At 51.1% G+C, this 22,852-nt stretch overlaps 1 protein-coding gene across 1 annotated transcript in view; it reads right to left on the bottom strand.

Annotated features, from left to right (window-relative positions):
* The window catches only part of B4GALNT3 (beta-1,4-N-acetyl-galactosaminyltransferase 3), a 131,660-nt gene extending 109,751 nt beyond the window's left edge, over nucleotides 1–21,909 (bottom strand). Inside the window, exon 1 of the mRNA XM_012931676.2 lies at nucleotides 21,382–21,909. Within this exon, the coding sequence (XP_012787130.2) occupies nucleotides 21,382–21,550 (169 nt within the window). The 5' untranslated portion in view covers nucleotides 21,551–21,909. The remainder of the gene's footprint in view (nucleotides 1–21,381) is intronic.
* Between the last annotated feature and the right edge of the window lie 943 nt (nucleotides 21,910–22,852).

The raw sequence follows: 22,852 nt of genomic DNA, 5'->3' as shown, positions 1-22,852 counted from the left end.
ACAGTGGATAGGGCCATGGGTCAAGCAAGCACCACCACAAGTAATTTCTGAGTGCAGAGCCAGGAGTAACCGCTGAGCATCTCTGGGTGTGACCCAGAAAGGAAAAAAAATGGAGAATGAGCCGGCGCAGAAGGGTGGGCAAACCCAAGCATCAGGAGCTCTCGGCTTCACGCTGTTCTCTCGGCAGGCTGCTCGCAGCTCCCAGGGTTTTACATTCTTCACAGGGGAACTCGGAAGTTTGGGCAACATGATGCTTCCAGAAGAAACAAATCAATTTGCAGTAGCTACCTGGTATGCTGCTATCGGAAAAGATTCTGACAGTGCACCTGGTCTCAGTGAAGAATGTCAGGCCTACATATGTGCTTAGAGGCCAAGTGCTTACCTTGCATGTCTCAGGCCCAAGGCTCAGTCCCCAGCACCATGCATATGCGCGCACACCCACACCCACACACACACCCCACTGAATTTCATGTTCTACGGGAGATGTCTGCCCTTGGCCTAAAATAAGCAATGCATCTACTTTCCATCTCTGAATTAAGAAATACAAGGGATCTATTTTTGCCCTAGATTTTTAAAAAATAGTCCCTAAAATCCTATCAAAGAAGAAACAAAGAGGTGTTAATAGCTGATGACATGATCATAACACCAGCTAGCATTTATTAAACACTGTCCAGGGGCCAGAAAGACAGTACAGCAGATAGGGCGCTTGCCTTGCATGCAGCTGACCTGGGTTTGATTCCCAGCAACTGATATGATCTCCCAGGTCCCACCAAGAGTAATCCCTGAGCACAGAGCCAGGAGTAAACCCTGAGCACAGCTGGGTGTAGCAAAAAAACAAACAAACATTGTTTCAGCATTGTGCTAAATCTTTATATGGATTATCCCACTTGGCAACCAAACTACAATATCAACATTCCCCTTCTACAGACACAGGCATACTGAGACTCAGTGATCTTCATGCTGAAGGGGCACTTTCTAAGCTTTGAAACTAGAACTTCAACTCAGCCAGATGTCAAGACTTGGTTGCTCTGACTCAGGAAGGAAGAAAAGGCAGAGAAGTTGAGGCAGAAACTATGGCTATGAGTGGGAAGGAAGAAAAGGTGGAGAAGTTAAAGCAGAAACCAAGGCTGTTGAGCATACGGAGAGAATGTGGACACAATGAAAGCTGCACCTTCCCCATGACCCACCTCTTCCAAGCACTCCTAGTGTAGCAAAGTGAAAGAAACGTCAATGAGCAGATACAATGAAGTCACTTTGGTCTTTGGTCCAACCTGGTTGGAGAATTCAAGACCAACCCAGAAGAAGCAGCAACTCGGAAGGTCCAGAGTGCGGCTGGGGAAAGGCTCGGGGGCTGAGCGGGCTGCGGGAGCAGGAGGCAGGGGCTGGACTCCCGGGACAGCCCGGGCCCCACACACTGTGACGCCAGCACGGTGCCAGAAGGAGCCCCTGGGCCCCACCAGATGTGGCCCAAAGGCCAACAGAAAAAGAAAACCGTTCAGGCGGGGATTTGACTCAGTGGTAGAGGAAATGCCTTTTAAGTGTGAGGCCCTGGGTTTGATCCTCTGCAACTCTGGGCCCACCATAAAATATAACATCAAGCGTGAGTTTCATATTATTTCAATCCAACAAAAGCCTTGGAAGGAGCATCAACTGGCAGTGAAATGACGGAGGTTGGCCTCAGGGCAGAGATGAGATGGGAAGGATGGACAGAGTTCCGAAAGGCTCACAGGACTAACATGAACAGCAGCATCCCAGAGTCCAAAAGAAGATGAGCACCGCCCTCCGGGGAGAACCCTCGGGTCTGCTCGGCCAGGGACAAGAGGAAGAGGGAACGCTTCTGCTCTCCAGATCCACTCTTCTGCAGCTCCCAGCAGCAAGCCCTGCTCCTTCTCAGATCTCGCATCTGGCCCTACCTTGAGGACAGACAGATTGAGTTCAGAGGATAGCCCCAATCCGAGAACTTCCCACATACCACGAACGTGTGAAGGACCGGGCAGAGTTCTTCACTAAGGAGCCATGGTTAGGGGTGAAGGGGGCTGTGACCGCCCTCCCCCCACCCCAGATAGCATGCAGAATAGAAGCAGGCAAATTCCTGGAGAAAGGGCCCACAGTTTCTTCACGGATTCATCAGGACATGTGAGCCATACAAGGTTAAAAATCCCTGCACTGAGGCATCAAGGGGGAGTGGCGGGGGGTGTCAGCGGAACTATTCAGGGCCAGCACTCTAGAAATCTGCAATTGGCTGAAGGAGTCCAGCCAGACAGTGCGGGAGGGAGGAAAAAAATAGGAAACTACAATCTGGGAAGGGAGGGCAGGGGAGAGAGACACAGCCATAAATAACCCTGGTGCAGGCAACTTTGATAAGTGCACTAATGGAGGCGGGGAAAATGCATGCAGGAAGGGGGAACAGAGGGTCATTCCAATTCGGCCGTCAACAGCGCCTCTTCTTCCCCAGCAGGACGTGGCACATCTTAGGATACCCTGAGCACAGTCAGCAGTCAGTCCCAAGCACTGGATACCTTCCTGCCCGCAAAACCCCCTCTCGTTACTCTTCCCCAGCATAAACAGCCTGCAGCTAGCAACTCTTTCTGGTTTTCAATGGGAAACTGAGTCTGACTATTGTTGCTGGAGAGGTCAGGGGGACACTGCAGCACAATGTGGAGTGGAGAAAAGAGATGCTCATCCTGACCACGGGCACAGTTCCTGTTCTACATTTTCCCTCTTCTACCCTTTTCTGGATTTCTGGGGTACTTGCGCTGCTCACACTCAGTACTTAGTTATGTCTTAGTTATGCTCTCTCTTGTGTATGTGTGTGCATTTGTGTGTGTGTGTGTGTGTGTGTCTTCTTTGGAGGTTTGTGAGGTGCACCTGGAGGTATGCATGGTTTCCTCCTGGTTCTGCACTCAGGAATCACATCTGAGTGGGCTCAAGGAGACTTCCAAGGTGCCGAGGATTGAACCCGGGTCAGTCACATGCAAGGCAAGCGCCCTACCTGCTGTGCTACTGCTCCAGCCCCTTATTCTGTTACTTCCATCTTTGACAGGTCTCTGCTTTCTTCTGCCTTTCTCCGCTAGGCACTTGCCACTTACACTCAAGATCGAGTCATGACAATAACCACCAGGGCTGCTACTCTGTCTTGAAGCCATCTACACACTTCCAGCAATTTAGTCTTATTCCAATCCCAGTTCCTGGGACACAGAAAGTATTTGACAAATGCCTGAAGAAATTATCACTGCCTGTGTCAGATCAAAGGCATAAAAAAGAACTACCTTGTGCCTGGTCAAATATCTGCTCCCGGTTTATGTTGGACCAGAGAGATAGTAGCACTGTCATCGTCCCGTTGTTCATTAATTTGCTCACGTGGGCACCAGTAACGTCTCCATTGTGAGACTTGTTGTTACTATTTTTGGCATATCGAATACACCACGGGAAACTTGCCAGGCTCTGCCTGTAGGCAGGATACTCTCGGTAGCTTGCTGGGCTCTCCAAGAGGGATGGAGGAATCGAACACAGGTCAGCCACGTGCAACGCAAACACCCTACCCACTGTGTTATCGCGCCAGTCCAGAGAGATAGTACAGGGTTATTATCTGCTTGCCTTGCCTGCAGCTGATCCTGGTCCAATCCCCAGTACCAATGCTCCCTGAGCAGTGCCAACAGGAGTTGCCACTGGGCACTGCCATGTATGGCCCAGAAACGAACTGATTCATTTCTGGAAAGAAAAGGAATTAATGTTAACCTGACAGATGAGTCAAAGAGCAAACTTTGCATTCAAGAGACCCTGTTTGGTCCCCCAGCACTACACGGTCTCCAAGCACTGCTAGAATCATCCCCATGAGATGTGCTGGGAGTGGCACCCCAAAAGGAATTGATATAAAAGTTAAGTTATGTTGCTCTCTACCACATCCTAATTCAGGCACGTGACATTCAAGATCCTCAAATCAAGTCACAACCACCTTTTCATCCTCATCCCCTGCATACCATGTGGACTACTGCATCACAGAACTTGTGTACCCTAAATCTTTTCTTAGGTTCCATTCACCAAAGGGAAATATTCACTTTGACTTATACGCATACCCTCCCCCCCCAATAGCCAGTCCACTGGAGCTGGAAGAGGTCTTAAAAATTCAAGTCAGAGTATTTCCTTTGGGGAAATACACCGAAATACTAAGAAATGCCATATAAAATTTTACAGACTTCTTTTTATTTACATAGTTAAGCTCTCCATAAAGTAAAGGAAATCCCCAGCGGTTAAAAATGTAAGATATGGGGGCTGGAGCAATAGTACAGTGGGCAGGGTATTTGCCTTGCAAGTGTCCAACCCTGATTCGATTCCTGGTGCCCCTCCCAAGCCCACCAGGAGTGATCCCTGAGCTCAGAGCCAGGAGTAAGCCCTGAGCACTGCCAGGTGTGGCCCACCCATGAAAAAATATTTAACATGTGAACAGCTGGAACAGTGTGTAAACACACAAAAAAGAGGAGAGGGGGGTACACCGCACTGGGCACTGGGCAACGGTGCTCTATCTCTCCCGCTGCCCGAGTTTGGTAGTCTCACGCCTCTTCCCCCACCCCCTTCTTCCCCCACCCCGGGGAGGTTGATGGTGATGATGAGGCAGGTGAAGGAAGGAACGGAGCCAGGCTGGTTGGTCTCAGTTGCAGTTTATTCCATTCCCACCTCCATTCTCCTCTGATTCTCCTCCTGCTTCTTCCTCCCCCATGCTACTTCATTCTCCTTCTCTGGATCTGGATGTTGATCTAGCTTTCCAGATCTGGCACTGGGACTGGCCCCCAGCCCACTCTTACAGCCTAGTTAAATCCCCAAGAATGAGGGGTTGGGGCTTACACATAGGTGTGGTCACAATCAATAGGGGTAAAGTTCTTTCCCTCAGGGGATGCTTCTTCTAGGACAGATACTCTTTCAGCAGGACACCCACCCAAGAGTGGAATCCCATGGGTATGTTTCTCCTCTCCTTGTCCAACTAACATGTAAGTATTCATAATATTAATCATTTTGTATGGACATAGCAAGAGATGCATTAAGCTTATAGAATTGCTCTCCTGGGGTCATCTCGATCTCAGACTACAGTGCTCAGGCCAGATTAGTCTTTCCTGTTCCTAGCAGGGTCCTAGTCGAGTCGTTGCTTTTGGATCATGACATGACATGTCCATGACCAAGCTCTTAACATATAGTTAAGCATTAGGCACTTTGGCCAGGCCCATCTCGATGCCAGGGTAGCACATAATTCACCGATTGCTACCCTGGGTGCATCCCTGTCCCTTGTCGGGACCCTGCTTTTGGGGGTGCTAGGAAGTAAGGGCAGCTGAGGCTTAAGTCGAGAAAGCAGATGCCCGGGAGTGAATAATATTCGAAGCCAATTAAATCCTATGTTACCAAAGCATATTAACAACTGTCTTTCTTTGTCCATACAAAAAGGACATTGTTTTAAAGTAAACTATTCAAAAGACATGAGGAGAGGAGCAAGGCAATATTAACTTACAATTCAAGTTCACTGTCCTAGAAAGGTCTGACCTTACAAATTAACAAAGTCTGATTAGGGGTAAAGCTGATTAACTGGTTGGGGAAGGGAGCATAGAAGTGGTTAATGGGAGTGACTTGGGAGCACCTTGATGGATGTGACCGATATACCTAAGCTCCTAGTGGCAAGGGGAACAGGACATACCAATGTTATCTAAAAATGTTTAGAGATTATTACCAGATATGCATAAACTCTTTGTGGCAAGGGAGAAAGGACAAACCAATGATATCCTACAGAACAGCAAGCTAATGTTAACATTTGGCAGCCTGTATAGTTGAGAGTAACAAACAACCTTAGGGGGCTGGAGTGATAACATAGAGGGTAGGGCATTTGCCTTGCAGGCAGCCAACCCGGGTTCGATTCCCAGCATCCCATATGGTCCCCTGAGCACTGCCAGGGGTAATTCCTGAGTGCAGAGCCAGGAGTAACTCCTGTGCATGACCGGGTGTGACCCCCCCCAAAAAAACACAACCTTAGATAACAGACTAGATTTTTTTTAATTGCGTTGTTTGTTTATTTGTTTAAAAATTAATACAGTAATTGGAAATGGTAGCAATGGCAAGAATCCAGCCCAGGGCTTCACCCATGGATGGCAGCTGTTCCACTGCTGGGCTATATCCCCAGCCTCATACGGTACTTTTTAAAGGGCCCAAGTATGAAATAGAGCTGAATTCTATTTCAATAAGACAGAAGTGAAAATATAGTCATCAAATTTCAAAAATAGGATAGATGGGAGCTGGAGCGATAGTACAGTGGATAGGGCGTTTGCCTTGCACATGGCCAACCCGGGTTCCAACCCTGGCATCCCACGTGATCCCCCAAGCACCGCCAGGAGTAATTGAGAGTGCAGAGTCAGAAGTAACCCCTGAGCATCGCCAGGTGTGATCCAAAAAGAAAAAAAAAATAGACGTCTGCAACCGTGTTCAGAAGCTACTCCAGACACCATTGCTCAGGGGCTCTCTCCTGGCGGGGCTCAGGAGACTAGGAGGTGCCAGGAACCGAGCCGGGCCTTCCGCCTGCAGAGCATATGCTCAGCCTAGTGAGCTGTCTCTCTGGCACATCACTCCCAAGTTCCCTACCCCTTCTGCATGCCTATGCAATTGCCCAGCCCTTCTGCTGCTGGAAGTCGTTCACTCTATGTGTTCCTCATATATGCTCCTCATATACTCTCCTTTGCTCTAGTCCTGCCTCTTCCCTATGAAAGAGATGACTAAGAACTGGGAATAGGGGCTGGAGTGATAGTACAGCAGGGAGGGCGCTTGCCTTGCACATGCCTCAGCTGACTTTGATCCCTGGCATCCCATATGGATCCCTGAGCATCACAAGGTGTGATCCGGGAGCACAGAGGTAGCAGTAAGTCCTGAACTATGCTGTATATGACCCAAGAACTAAAATAATAATAATAATAATAAAATTGACTTACTTTTCTGTTCGGACAGAACCAACACTTATCTTGCACACAGCTGAATTCAGTTCGAACCCTCTCAACCCATGTGGTCCCCTGAGCCCTTCCAGGAGTCATTCCTAAATGCAGAGCCAAGGGTAAGCACCAAGTGCCACTGGGTATGACTCAAACACAAACCAACAACAAAAAAAGAAAGAAAAAAAAGAACTTGGACTACACATGGCCCCAGTTCAAGAGGAAATCCTAACGTCCTCAGACCCCTGCCAGGCTCAGGGGAGCAGCTGGCAGGTGCAGGCATGGATGTGCACATCCCTGCATGCGTCCCTTTGAACAGGGGTTGGCAGGCAGGGCGGAAGGGAGCGGAGCCCAGGATTTGTAAGCGGATCTCAGCAGGAAGGCCTTTCATCTCTGAGGCCACTGTGCAATGGAAGACTGGATGGTCAGATGGCCTCGGAGGCTCCAGCAGCTCTGGAATTGCTGGTTCGGGCAGTGCAATCTTTGGGAGCTACCCCCTGCAGTGCTCAGACCAGCCCCCGCCGCCCTCAAGTAAGCAGCGGGAGCTCCTGTCTTCCTTTGAGCCCTCTCCCCAGCTTCAAGGGCAAGAAAGTCCTGAAGAACTCAAGTCTCGAAAGACTCCGGGGCTGGAGAGATAGTACAGCAGATAGGGCTTTTGCCTTGCACGCAGCCGATGGGATTCCATCCCGGGGATCCCAAATGCACCACCGGCATCTCCAGGAATGATTGGGATGACAGAGCCAGGAGAAAGCCCTGAGTGTCACTGGGTGTGTATGGCCCCCAAACCAAACCAACAAACAAAAAATTTTTTTTTTTGCTTTATGGGTCACACCAGGGAATGCTCAGGGCTTACTCGTGGCTTTGCACTCAGGAATTACTCCTGGCAGTGCTCAGGGGACCATATTGGATGCTGGGAATCAAACCCGGGTTGGCTGCGTGCAAGGCAAATGCCCTACCCGCTGTGCTATTGCTCCAGCCCCAACAAACAAAATCTTGAAGGGCTCAATGGCAGGATATCTAATTGACCGTGACTGTCCCCTTGGTCCTTAGTGACAAAGAGGTGTTCCACACATCTTCCTCAAACAGGCATCCCATTCCTAGGATTCTGACAAAGATTTCCTCCAAGACAAGAGCCTTCCCCAAGGCCCTTCAGTCAATCAATTGCAAAGCTAAGATTTTTTTTTTGGTCTGTATGTGTTGGGGTGTGGGTGGGCTCAGGCCTTACTCCTGGCTCTGTGCTCAGTGGTCATTCTGGCAGGCTCAGGGGACCAGATGGGACGCGGGGGATGAAACCCAGGTCAGTTATGTGCAAGGTAAACTCCTTACACACTATACTATCTCTCCAGCTCCTGCCAAGCTAAGATTTAAATGGAAATAACCAACCCCAGAGGTTTTGACTATTTGGGGAATTACTGGGGTTTTTCTGTTTGTTCATTTTTGCTTTATTTGGTGGGTGGGTGGGAGTGTAGCCCACCCATCAGTTTCAAGGGCTATTCACACCTGCTGTGTTTTGGGGCTCACTCCTGTTGGTGTTAGGAACCAGGGGTGAAACTCAAGCCTCCGACATGCAAAACGAGCATTTCAGTCTTCTGAGACACCTCAGACCCTTTTTTATCTTTTTAATCTAGAATTCTTGTTCAAGGCAGGTGGAGCAATAGGACAGTGGGTCAGGTGCTTGCTTTGCAAGTGCCTAACCCAGGTTCGATCCCCGGCACCCCAGGTAGCTCCCTAAGCCCCACCAGGAGTGATCCAAAGTGTAGAGCCAGAGGTAAGCCCTGGGCACTATTAGAAGTGAGTCAAAAACAAAATCAAAACCAAAACAAAAAAATTCTTATTCAAGGACTTCCAGAATCTGGCACCTGGTTATAACTAACACTTAAGATTCTTTTTTTTCAGTGATCTCAATGTCAGAGTCGGAAGATTATAAGTGAATTATGCATTTGCTCTTCATACTTTATATATACTAAAACACCTTTATTAATTACTGCATACCTTAGTTTGGTTCAGAAAAAAAAATGAGGGGCTGGAGTGATAGCACAGCGGGTAGGGCGTTTGCCTTGCACGCGGCCGACCCGGGTTCGAATCCCAGCATCCCATATGGTCCCCTGAGCACCGCCAGGAGTAATTCCTGAGTGCAGAGCCAGGAGTAACCCCTGTGCATCGCCAGGTGTGACCCAAAAAGGAAAAAAAAAAAATACATACTGGGAACACTGTAGGCCTGAAACTCTACTATGAATCTCTCTGCAAACCCCAGCGCCTCAATTAAAAAAAAAAAAAAAAAAGAAAAGAAAAAGAAAAAAAAATGAAGCAGGGGGCCAGGAGATAGTACAGCAGGTAGGGCACTTGCCTTGCACACAGCCAACCTGGTTCAATTCCGGGCATCCCACACAGTCTCCCAGCCCACCAGGAGAGATCCCTGAGCACAGAGCCAGGAGAAAGCCTTGAGCACTGTCAGGTGTGGCCTAAGAACCAAAATACTGAATAAATAAAAACAAAACACCGACCCGAAAGTGCAACTCTACAGACTTCTGAAAACCAACTTAAAGTCAGCATCTGAGTGGCACACAGCTGCCAGGGTCAGCAAGAATGAAAGCTGAGTGCTCGGGGCTGGAGGAGAGGAGCGTGGTTAAGGGAGACGGCTTTGGAAGCGTCAGTTCACAAGTTCACAGTGTCTTATATGCACCCAGATCAAGTGCCACAGCTCTGCCGGGGGCTCACTTGTCTCTGCCTGCGATCCCCACACACAGGTGGCTCTGACTGCGCCGTCGCTGGGCCTGTGTAAGCACCACAGAGGAGTGCGGCCCAGGCGAGCACTGCAACTGAAGAGCACCACACCGCACGGCCAGCAAGGGCGACCCCAGATGAACATGCTGGAGAGGCCCTCGGTGACCCACCCCCACCCCTCAGGCACTGCACACATAACATGTGTGTCTCAGCTAAAGTGCTCCCCGGGCAAGCCTGTGTGCAAACACCCCAACTGAAGGAGTGCCAGCCTCGGTGAGCACCTCAATCTGGTGTGCAGTCCCAGGGAGCACCTGTCAGGCATGTGTATGAGCCCGGGTCGTCATGACAACAATATCCACAACAAAGGGAAGGGGGAGAGTGGGAGGCAATAACAGCCCAGGGCTGCGGGGCTGGAGAGACAAAGGCTGAGGGGCCAGAGCTACGGCAGCAGGGAGGACGCTTGCCATGCACCCAGCTGACCAGGGCTCGTCCCCAGCGTCCCAAATGGTCCCCTGAGCACCACCAGGAGTGACTTGTGAGCACAGAGCCAGGAATAACTCCTGAGCATTGCTGGGTGTAGCCCCAAAATAAAAAACTAAAACAGAAATAAAAAAATAGTACAGCACACAGCTGACAAGGTTCAATCCCTGGTACCACCTATGGTCCCCTGAGCACTGCCAGGAGTGATTCGACTCTTGGGCACAGCCAAGAATGGCCCAAGCCCCACCCCCATCCCCCGAAAGAGGCAATTTCTCAAGAAACTCATAACCATTTCTAATGTTTTTATTATAGAACTGTGATTTACAAAGTTATTAATAGTTGAGCTTTAGGCATATAATTTATTTTCTTTCTTTTTTTTTTGCTTTTTTTGGGTCACAGCCAGCAATGCTCGGGGGCTACTCCCGGCTCTGAACTCAGGAATGACTCCTGGCAGTGCTCAGGGGACCCTATGGGATGCTGGGGATTGAACCCAGGTTAGCCGCATGGAAGGCAAATGCCTTACCCGCTGTACTAACACTCTGGCCATATATTTTAACACTGATTCACCACCAGTGCCAGCTTCCCTCCACCAGTATTCTCTTCCCACCCCAATTCCCACCCCATCCCCACTTGTCAACTTCACAGGCACATTACAAAATTTCAGTGGCTGCAGCTTAGATCTCATGCTCTGGGTTTTGTTGAGTCTGTGTTTTGGATATATAAGCCTTTCATCTTATTAAGACCAGAGGCAACATTTATTTTTTGGGGGGTATGTGTTGTTTTCATTTTTGGCTTCTGGATTACACCCAACAGGGCTCTGTGCTCAGCAAACCATATGTGGTATCCTAGGCTGAACATGGATCTACAAGCACCTGACCACTGTGTCTTGTGTCCAGCCTTCAGGCACCACTTTTGTAGGCTCCTCATCCACAGGAAAAGCAGGAGATTCTCAATTTCATCCTTGCCCCAGCTCCAAAAGAGAATTTCACTGGGCTGAATCTCAGAACTCGGAGGTCCTTGGAGCTCCCTCGCCACTCCTTATTGGCCATTTCTATACTTAAGGAAAGTGATACTGAAGTGCCCAAAGCACAAAAAGCTGTTTCACAGAGATCAATGTGGTCCAGAGACACAGCTGTCATCTGGTGTAATGACCATGCATTACCGTTATGATCACAAAGAAATGTTTTTAAAATAAATCATATACTGTGTAATTCCATACAGGAAGCACGAAAGTCAGCTAAAGGAATCACCACTCATGCAACTGAAAGGGATTCCAGAGGCCCAAGGAGGCTGGCAGTTTTCTATGACATCGTCACCTTCAACTTTGGGACTGATCCAAGCGTACACCTACACGTGCACTTTTCTGCATATACTCCCATCGGAGCTCCTTTTCTCAAAAACAGTAATTACAAGAGCAATTTGCATGCTAGTACAAAATTGGCTTCCAGGAATGTTTTAAAACATTTAACATAAAAAATGAACTATAGGAAAAGAGAGATAGTACAGTGGGAAAGGCACCTGCTCTGCACGCAGTTGACCTGGGTTCCATACCCAACACCACACGGAGTCCCCTGAGCCCCGTGAGGAGGATCCCGGAGTGCAGAGCCAGGAGCAAGCCCAGAGCAGAGCCACGTGTGGACTAAAACAAACCACAAAATAGCAATTTAAAAATTTTAAGAACTGTGATACATATACACAACTGAACACTATTCAGCTGTAAGGAAGATGGAATCATGCAATTGGCTGCTACATGGGTGGACCTGTACAGTATCATGCTAAGTGAAGTTAGTCAGAAGGGGAGGGACAGACACAGAATGATCTCTCTCAGATGTGGAATATGAAGAAACATGGTAGGGAATAACAAGTGCCCAAAGGTAACAGAAACTGGGAACATATGTAGGATCACATGAAGAATGGGGTGCAAGGGGTCTGGGATGGGGGAGACACTGGGACAATGGTGAAGGAAGCAAACATTCTAGTGGAACATGTGCCATTAAAAATATTGTAAACTGGGGCTGGAGCGATAGCACAGTGGGTAGGGTGTTTGCCTTGCACGAGGCCGACCTGGGTTCGATTCCCAGCATCCCATATGGTCCCCTGAGCACAGCCAGGAGTGATTCCTGAGTGCAGAGCCAGGAGTAACCCCTGTGCAGAGCCAGGTGTGACCCAAAAAAGCAGAAAGAAAGAAGGAAAGAAGGAAGGAAGGAAGGAAGGAAGGAAGGAAGGAAGGAAGGAAGGAAGGAAGGAAGGAAGGAAGGAAGGAAGGAAGGAAGGAAGGAAGGAAGGAAGGAAGGAAGGAAGGAAGGAAGAGGGGCAAAGCAATAGTACAGACAGCAGGGTGCTTGTGTTGCATGCAGCTGAAACAGGTTTGATCCCCAGCACCTCACACAGTCAAACAAGCCTCACCAGGAGTAATTCCTGAGCACAGAGCCAGGAGTAAGTCCTGAGCACCACTGGGCGTGGCTCAGTTTTTTAAAGTTTTTAAGTTTTTTTAAGTTTTTAAAAATAAAAAGAATACTCCATGTTGCTTATTTTCTAGATACTGCTGATATTTAAAGTAGCATTTGTTAGAATCTAAGAACCTGCAAAATGGTTAAGATCTACCCATTGCGCCCTGCTCAGAATATACAACATATTCAGCCCACCTGTCTTTATATATGCCATGCAAACTATCCTCATTTCTTCACTAGCATTTCTTTCTGTAGATCATCACATAATTCTATTCATTGTAGACCGTGACTTGTCAAGGGAAGGTGGTCTTAAAGCCCCCAAATTCGTGATGGCAGGGCCGGAGCGATAGGTAGTACAGCAGGTAGGGCATTTGCCTTGCACACAGCCGAGCGGGTTCAATCCCCAGCATCCCACATGGTCCCCCAAGCACTGCCAGGAGTAATTCCTCAGTGGAGAGCCAGGAGTAACCCTTGAGCATCTCTGGGTGTGACTCAAAAAGAAAAAAAAAATTGTGATGGCCTAGTTTAGACCTCTCACCATCCTTCAGTGGAAAGAAAAGAGCCTGTGGAAAACCAGATTCTGAGATTGGGAGAACAGGACAGTGAGTGGCTAACTCCAAGAGCAGCCTCCAGGCCACATTCCAAAGCAAACGCTGGTATGGCGGCTGCTCTGCAATGCTCCATAAAACTGCCCTGGAGAGCAAGCCCGGGTTCCGTGGCCTGGAAAATTACTGCAGTGCAACTACCAGCCCCTCCTAAAACCAGCACAGAAGTGGTTGCTGGAGAAGACCGGGAGAAGCAGCCCTGACACGGGGCATCTGAGCAGCTGCAAGGACAGGAGTACGAAGCAAACGCAGCCTCAACTCAGGCCAAGGGTCCCGAGAGTGAGACCCGAATGTGTGACTGTCATTCTGCTGGTCACCTCAAAACAGAGAGTAAGGAGACAGGGAAAGGAAACACGGAACCGGGGTAAGATGTCCTGTGCATGATGTTCCTGGCACAGAAAGGCCTCAAGTCCAAAGAAGACATCCCCTTAGGGGCCACAGATAAGGTCCAAAGGGCTGAGCATCTATTTATATGTCTGAGGTCTCAGTTTGAACCCTGTCACTACACAATCTCCTGAGAGCCACTCCTGAGCACAAAAATACCCCTAAAGCACCACTAATTGTGACCTCAATCCCCCACCCTAATCTTTTTTGGGGCAAGGGCTGAAGGTTCTGGGCCACACCCAGTGGTGCATAGGGATCACTCCTGGTGGCTCTGGGGACCATACAGGATGCCATAAGGGATTGAACTGGGGTCAGCTGCATTCTATTGTTCCGGGATGCCCAGTCCCCGATCTTTATTGTTAAAAACAGCATTGGTGGCTTAATTCATTGAGAACTTCATTCTTATCCTTTGCATCTGTCTAAAGGTTATTATCATTTATATATACAGTGGCACAGGAACAAGAATTTCTAGGTTCTATTTTTGGCTCTGTCACTCCATAACCAGAAGGTATTCACTGGACTGCCTTGTCCGTGCCTAGAACTGAAGCCTGGCCCGAATGCACACAGGGCAGCAGAGAGAGCTAAGTGGAGCACAGCAAAGGGAGCTACAGGTTGCAAGGAGAAGGGCAGTCTGGGCCAGAGTCCCAGACCACGGGGAACACAAACGTCAGCCGTGCACCCTGGCTCCACTCCTCAGCTCTGCATTGCAACTCAATCCACACCATGCCCACTGGGCCCACATCTCAGCCTCCATCTGTTTCCCCCTCTTTTCCCAGCCTGCGGCTCGGATTACTGCTCTGCCCCCAGTTTCCTCTGTGTGTCTCCTTCCAGAGGAGACCAGGAAGCTGAAGAGTCTGCCTGATATTGGCGGGTGTGTCCCCCTCAGCCCCCTCAACCCAACTGAAAATCCCAGGGCCAGGCAGAGAGATGAGTCACAGATACAGATACAGGGGGCCATAGCTGATGAAGTCCACAGTTTGAGAACACTTGGGCCTTCAGCAGGTAAGCCTGGCACTGTAAACGGAACACATCAGACACAGAGTGTCTGCGATCTTCAGGGTCTGTTCTGTGCCCAAACAGAATCTCTTGGCTCCAAGACCAAGTTGGTCCCAGCAGTGGGTCAATTAAAGAAGCTGGAAACACTTGAGTCTAGACCTCTGCCTTCAGGCAGGACTGAGGTAGTCCAATGGGAACAAATGGGTAGAACTTGTTCACACCTGCCAGAATGGAGTTTTCAGCTTCCAATAATAGTCTGTTCCCAGGGCTGCCTTTCAGTGGTACAGCTGTACCAGTATGAAAATACCAAGGTACTGATGATTCTGTTGCTATAAACTGACTGCCCTGGGCTCTGAGAACCCTGTTAATCTGACCTATTCGCGGGGCAGCCTAATGACCCAGCAGCGAAAGGGCTAGTGGCCAGCCGCATGCTAGAGACCATCCATAGCCTGTCTCAGCACCACCAGCATACACCAAAGTGCCGTGCCAGAGTCTTAGTATTAACCTCCCCTATTGCCTCCTACAATGTTACCCCACCCTAAACCTGTCAGCTGCTTTCAGTCATCTCCTGGAAAAAATACCACTCTGAGGTTGTCAGTCTTACTCATTAACATCAACCATTCTGCAACTTCCTTTATACCCTCTACTTGGCGAACTCCTAGGTTCAACATTCCCAAACACTGTCTTTGTTTTTTGGCAGAGAGTGGACAGGGTGAAAGCCCCCATAGTGTATTCAAAGGGGCTGGGCATCACTCCTGGGAATATTGGGCAATATCTGGCAACCAGAAGCTGCACTGCTTGGGCCAGCTAAGCTGGGGGCCACCCGGGCTACATCCGGTGGTGAGTGACCCACATACTCTCTTTGGGGATGGGTGGTTTTAGGGGCAAACCTGGCAGTGCTAAGGGCTTACTCCTGGCTGTGCTCAGGGATCACTACTGGCGGTACTCAGAGCACTGGAGATCAAACCTGGGTCAGCCCTGTGGAAGGCAATGCCCTACCCACTGTACTATCACTCCTGCCCCTCTTGGTCATTCTTTCTTCAGGCTTCTTTTCCTGCCGCCATTGAAATCATTCCACTTGCATGAAGTATTGGTGGAAAGAGCCATGTTCCATCTCTAGAATGGTGCCACCAATATCTTGATTCTACATTTGTAAAATTTAATATACATGGAGATGCTTCTGGCAGTGCTTGGAGACCATGTAGTGCTGGGGGATCACACAGGGGCTCCTGCGTGCAAAATTTGCATTCTGGCCCTTTGACTCATCTATCAGGTCAACATCAATTCCTTATCTTTTGGTTTCTGGGCCATACATGGCAGTGCCCAGTGGCAATTCCCACTGGCACTGCTCAGGGAGCATATGTGGTACTGGGGATTGGACCAGGATCAGCTGCAGGCAAGGCAAGCAGATAATACCTCTGTAGTATCTCTCTGGACTGGAGCGGTAGCACAGCGGGTAGGGTGTTGGCCTTGCACGTGGCCGGCCAGGGTTTGACTCCTCCATCCCTCTCAGAGAGCCCAGCAAGCTACTGAGAGCATCCCATCCACACAGCAGAGCCTGGCAAGCTCCCCATGGCATATTCGATATGCCAAAAACAGTAACAAGTCTCACAATGGAGACATTACTGGTGCCCGCTTGAGCAAATCGATGAACAACGGGACAACAATAGTGCTACAGTGCAATATCCATGTTATATTATAATTTGGATGAGAGTGAAGGTTCTCAGGGGGTTGGGCCACACCCAGTGGTGCTCAGGATATATTCCCTGGCTCTGTGCTCAGGAATCACTCAGGCCCATAAGCGGTGCCAGGGACCAAAACTTGGAAGGCCGTGTGCAAAGCTAGCAGCTTACCCTATCCCGTCTCTCTGGCCCCTATTACAACTATTTTTAAATAAGTTCGCAAGCACCCTGCTCCCGGAGTAAAACACTGAGGGCAGAAACCATTATGTCTCATCATCTTTATATCTCAGCAACCTAGCACCATATCTCCCACGAGGTATGTGCAAATTAAATATTTGTTTAAATAAGCCAGTGGCCAGCTCTAACTCTTTTGTCCAGGGCAAACATGAGTCTATAAGTTAATGATTTGGATTGTTTCTCTCTGAAGTTCCTCCAACTGTGGTTTTATCTTTCTCTACATAGAGAGCCCAAATTGCACATCATTCATATCTTAAACTACTGGGTTATTCCAGGAAGCTGATGCAGGAAGTATGTTCCCCTGTCATTACCGCCCTGGAGTTTGTGCCTACCATCCCTTCATGCACTTCTCCCAGCGCCAGATCAACATAGCAGTCACATAGGGACAGGCAAATGAAAGGTTCTCGGTAATGAAGTCTGGCCTGACAGATGACAGGAAAGCCAGCGGTGGGGTGCACAGGCAGACTGCTAGAGCAGGGAGGAGGATTCCATGCTGGAAGCTGAGCCACGGATTGCTCTTGCTGCTGTGTCAAGGTCCCAGGAGCAGCTGTGCAGGTGAAGTTTTCATGCCTTGGTTCATGAGGGTGTGGCCAAAGAAATGCTCAAAACTCGCTTCCTCTGTTGCTTGGTTCCTCACTCCTCTCCCTGCTCTCCCCTCCTGAGAAATAGCCCTAAGTTAGGAATAAAACCTCAAGGGCAGGGGGCCAAAGAAATAACTCAATAGGCCTCATGCTGGCACTCCTCGGTCCTGGGAGCTCTGCCAGGAGCAATCCCTGAGCACAGAGCCAGGAGTGGCCCCCAGCATGGTCAGTCAGGTATGGATATATATGTAATTATATATGTATATATTATATGTCCACACAAACACACATATATAGTACACATACTAAACAAAGGAAACAAAATTTTTTTAAATTAAAAAATGGAGCTGGAGCAATAGCACAGTTGGTAGGGCTGCTGACAAACACGCCTTGCATGCGGCCGACTTGGGTTCGATTCCCAATATCCCGTATGGTCCTCCGGGCACTGCCAGGAGTGATTCCTGAGTGTTGAGCCAGGAGTAACCCCTGTGCATCACCGGGTGTGACCCAAAAAGCAATAAATAAATAATAAAAATAAATTAAAAAATTAAAAAATTTAAAAAAAAGAAACAATTTGTTAACATAGAGAAGCTCAGTAGCAGAAGGCCCTGGGTGGGGGTTGGTTTTTCTTTCGTATTGATCTGACTTGCTTAAAGGACCACATCTGAGTGTCCTCAGGCCTGACTCTGCACACCAGGACACCCCTGGCACTACTCAGGGGCACATTATGGGGGCCAAGGATCAAACCTGGGTAGGTCTCGTGCAAGGCCAGCACCTTACCCACTCGATTATTTCTCCAGTCCTCACAAAGAAAACTTTGATCGTGTCTATCTGGGCATTTTAGGATAGGAGACAGGGGGCCAGAAGCCACAGCCACTTCATTCCAAAAGCAAGTCAAGGGAGAAGACGGATATGACAGACTAGCCTAGGAAGAAAATGCTGCCCTGCATGAGAGCAAGTTTCAGGGTTCTAGAAACAGGGGCCCCTTTGTGCCTGAACTTAGACTCACGCTAAAATTGGTTAAAATTGGTTAGTGAGAGAGGCCAGAGTGAAGGTGTAGCAGGTCAGGTGCTTGCCTTGCACACAGCTGACCTTGGTTCAATTCCCCCAAACCCCATAGGGTCCCTTGGGCCCCCCAGGAGTGATCCCTAAGCACAGAGCCAGGAGTCAGTCGGGTGTGACCCAAATACAAACAAAAAAATGCTTAAGGAAATGGAAAGCCAATCCTGAAATGGGAAGCTGGCAATGCTTGGAACAGGCAACAAAGAATAAGAAAATCAAGCAGAGAATTAAGATCCATCCAGGAGGAAAACCAAAACCAAACGGAAGCTAAGAGCTGACACTTACAATACAACAGCTGAGCCAGAGGTTGGGAGCATTCCAGCCAGAGGGTCTGAGGTCTGCGCGAAGCAAACATGGGGGCCAGACTGGGCAGGGACGTGATGGGGGAGGGTCACAGCACAACTACTCTCCCTGTTGCTTCTCACTGGCATGAAGGAGCTGCTGACAAACACGTGACAAAAATGGTGCTGTCCCTTCCGGGACCTCTCAAGTGTACTTGCTCCCCAGGGGCTCGCCCACTCGGGACCAGGAATTGCCTGGTATAGGGTCTGGAGTGGGACTTCAGCAATGGCCAAGAGCTGGAAATGTCTGAGTGCCCATCCACAAAGGAGTCAGCAAAACAGATGTGACCCAGGACAAGAGAATGGCACAAAGGTCTGGAGCTCGGGCTTAGCAGACGAAAGCCCTGGGTGCCATCAGGACCACACAGTCCCCTGAGCACCGTTAGGGCTGATCCCTAGCACCACATGTGGTCCCCAAGAAGCACCACCAAGGGGTGACTCCTGAGCACAAAAATAGAAATAGCCCCTGATCACCCAAGTGTGGCCCCAACTCAGCCAACCTGCCCCACTACCAAGAGTAGATTCATTGTGTCTTCCGGAGGGAAGAGCTTGGGGGAGGCAAGAACTATGTATAGGAAGACAGATGTGGTCATGGGAAGAATTCCTCTTAGGGCCAGGATGGAGCTCAGCTGTAGAGGTCCAGGAATCCATGCCAGGAATACAAAGAAAGAAGACAGAAGAGAAGTAAGAAGAAAGGAATGCTCCTGCTTAGAGCTGGATCAAAGCCTGGGCCTCACACACAAGAGACTCAAACTCTTGAATCGAATTTTCTCTCTCTCCAAAGGTAGCTGAAATGCACAAGGGAAAATGGAAACACTAGAAATAAGGTGACAGTTCAGAAAAGCACTAGATACAGGGGCCAGACAAGATGGTGCAGCAGGTAACGCACTTGCCTTGCTCATGGCTGACTTGGGTTCAATCCCTGACACCCCGTTTGGTGGTCCCCTGTGTCCACCAGGAGTGATCCCTATGTGCAGAGCCACGAGTAAACAAAAAAGAAAAAAGATGAAAATCACTGGCTATAAAAGAAAACGTTGATTTCTAAAATCCAGATAAAACTAAAAGAAAAAAAGACATCACACAACCTAAGTATCCTTAGTGAAGGGAACCTTGAAGATGAAAAAAAAAAAACTTTTTTTGTTTCAGGGCTTGGGGCCACACTCTGTAGGGGTCAGTTCTGTTGTTGCCGAAGGACCCAGTAGTGCTGGGGACCAAATCCAGGCCTTTTGCATGCACAACATGTGCTCCAGACCTTAAACAAACATTTTCTATTTAATTCCCTAACTAGAACCAAGTTTAAAAGCCCCATCTCTCAAGCAGGACTTAACTGGGACCAAAGAGATAGTACCACGGGGCTGGAGCGATAGCACAGCGGGTAGGGCGTTTGCCTTGCACGCGGCTGACCCGGGTTCAAATCCCAGCATCCCATATGGTCCCCTGAGCACGGCCAGGGGTAATTCTTGAGTGCAGAACCAGGAGTAACCCCTGTGCATCGCCAGGTGTGACCCAAAAAGAAAAAAAAAGAGAGACAGTACCACCTGTTAGGGCGCTTATCTTGCAAGAGACAACTTGGGTTCCAGACCCATCACCCCATAGGATCTACTGAGCCTATCAGGGGCGATCCCCCAACACAGTCAGGAGTAAACCCTGAGCATCACTAGGAGTGACTCCTCCCTCCCCCCCCCCCAAAAAAAATAGCTCAACTGCCACAGTGTGCAAGTTTCTGACATAAATATCCCTCTCCCCTGAACCAGCTCGATTGCAACGCCAGGAATTCCACCTTTGACCACAGGAGGAGGCAAAGCGCCACGCCCAACCGCGAGCAGAGTTGACACACGACGTGTCAGAGCATCTTCTCCGCAATGTCATCCGCGGTTCCTTCTGAGTTTGCAGAAAGAGGGGCTGGGAACAGGCGCCAGCGCGCGGCGCCTCCGCCCGTGCGGACCAGGGAGGGCACCTGGTAGACGGCAAGTTCTCGGCTCCTTCGCCCAGTTCCCCACTGACCTTTCCTGCTCCCTGACATTTTCCGAGTTTGGCTTTGTGAGCGCCATCAATAGCACACTGAAACTCGCCTCGGCGGGCCAGGCCGAGGGGAGAAGGCAAGGCACCACGTCTCCCCATTTTCCCCGGAGGAAAGCGAGACAGAAAGTCAGCGGCTTTGCCGCGGGGCTGGCCACGGTCTGTCTCTTGAGCCGGGTCCGCGGAAGTTCGTGGGTTTGTCACCGCTGGGCTCCCCGGGGCGGGCTTGGCCGTAAACACGCGCGAGGGGTGCTCGGCACCAGACGCGGGGGGCTCGCTCCCTCGGAGAGGCGGGGGACACTGGGGAGGGGACTGGCGGAAAGGAAGGCGGGTGGGCGAGAGGTGGCTTCCGAAGGGACGGTCGCGATCAAGAACCCCCGGGAGACGGAGACGCGGGGCCCGACTGCCGGCGACAACGAGCATCGCAGGCGCCAACTCGCGGCGCGCGTGGACCGCGGGGGAACTCGGCAGCCGGCACGGCTGGAGGTGCCCCGTGGGGCGGGCGCGGAGCCCGTGTCCCAGCGACCCTCCCAGGGCAGAAGGGGGCAGTCCCCAGGGAGGAACTGGCCCCCTGGGACACGCGGGCAGGCCCGGGCTCGGAAACCCGGCGCTGCCCCCCCCTCCCATCCCCTGCCACCTGGTGCTTCTCCCTCGCCCCCAACTCCCCACCCCGACACACACCCCGCCACCTCCCCTCTGCCCTGAGCAGGCAGCGGCGCGGGCACCTGGAGAGGAAAAGGAGTTAGAAAGCCGGCGGGGAGCAGAGGCGGGTCCCCCAGCCGCGGGAGCCACCGGGCTCGCCTCCTCCCACCTCCTCGCCCCCTCGCGTCCCCGCGGCCCCCACTCCCCGTCTGAGCTACTTACTCCGGTTCAGGGGGTTCCCGCCGACCCGGGCCGACGCCACCAGTTCCAGATACAGCGTCCAGAGCCCCACGGACACCAGGGCGAGCAGGAGCAGCAGGCGGAAGCGCCGACGCAGCAGCTTGGCGGGGCGCACGAGCAGCAGGAGCAGCGCGGCCCGGGGGCTCCCCATGGCGCGGCGCCCGCCGCTCCCCCGCCTGCCCCGGGCGCCCCGACTCCGGCCCCAGCCCAGCCTTCAGCGCGGCGCCCGGGCCGGCTCCCCCGGCCGCTCTGCGGCGGGACGCGGGCTCATGCTCGCCGGGGCCCCCCTAGCGCCCGGCGCGGCTCCCCGGGCGCCACTCGGGCTCCGCGTCGCGCGTTTGCAGAGGCTGCGCCCCGCTGTGCGCTCTCGCCCGCTCTCTCCTCGCTCTCTCGCACACACACACGCACACACACACGCACACACACACGCACACACACACGCACGCACACACACACACACACACACACGCACACACGGAGCCTGCAGGGACGCCGGGCTAGGTGCGCGCCCGCCGCCTCTTGGGGCCTCGGGGGCTCAGGCGGCCGCTCACCCACCTGTCCCGCCCCTGCCACGCCCCGCCCCCGCCACGCCCCGCCCGCGGCACAGGTGGGCTCCGCCCCCCAGGAACCCCGAGAAGCGGGAAAAGCCCCTTCCTGCACCGAGTCTGGGGCCCGGGCACTCGCCCCGGCGATCACGGACGCGCGAGGGGCCAGGAGGAGAGGGCCGAGCTCCGAGGGGGACGCTGGGCAGGCCCACAATGACCCCACCCCTCTTCCAGGTCTCGAGACTCGTTTGGGAACCATGGTTCGTTCTTCGCTCACCTTCTTCCAGGTGGCGTTTGAAGACCTGTCTGGCCTCAACCACAGCTCCGAAAGGCACTGCCCAGTCCACGCCGCTGCCGAGCAGAACCCCCGAAGCGTTCCCCCCGCCCTTCCCCCCCGCAGATGAAGGCAGTATAGTTGTTGGGTGGACGAGGAGGTGGGGTATTGAAAGTCTCTGAAAGAGAGTTAAAAATTGAAAGGGGAAGGGAGTCGGAGATAGTATAGCGGGTAAGGCACAAAACCGGACCCTCCCCTCCCAGGAAGATTGCTCCTCAGTTGGAAGCCTCTCCCATGAACCGGGGGAGAAGGCAGCTGGGATAGAGAAAGAATCACTAAGTCAATAATGGCATAGAGGAGGGATCACTAAGTCAATGATGGTTGGAAGGATTGTTTGGGATAGGAGATTTGTAGATGTGTGCTGAAAGTAGATAAGGACCAAACATGATGGCCTCTCAGTATCTGTATTGCAAACCACGATGCCCCAAAGTAGAAAGAGAGAATAAGGTACCTTCAAGGGGGGGAGGAACTGGAAATACTGGAGACACTGGTGGTGGAAAATGTGCACTGATGGAGGTATGGGTGTTTGATCATTGTATCACTGAAACTCAATCATGAAAACTTTGTATTTCAT

The sequence above is a fragment of the Sorex araneus genome, chromosome 6 (assembly GCF_027595985.1).
Source record: "Sorex araneus isolate mSorAra2 chromosome 6, mSorAra2.pri, whole genome shotgun sequence".
Taxonomy (NCBI): Eukaryota; Metazoa; Chordata; class Mammalia; order Eulipotyphla; family Soricidae; genus Sorex; species Sorex araneus.
The sequence above is the reverse complement of the archived record's forward strand: the minus strand, read 5'-3'. Positions and strand labels throughout refer to the sequence as shown.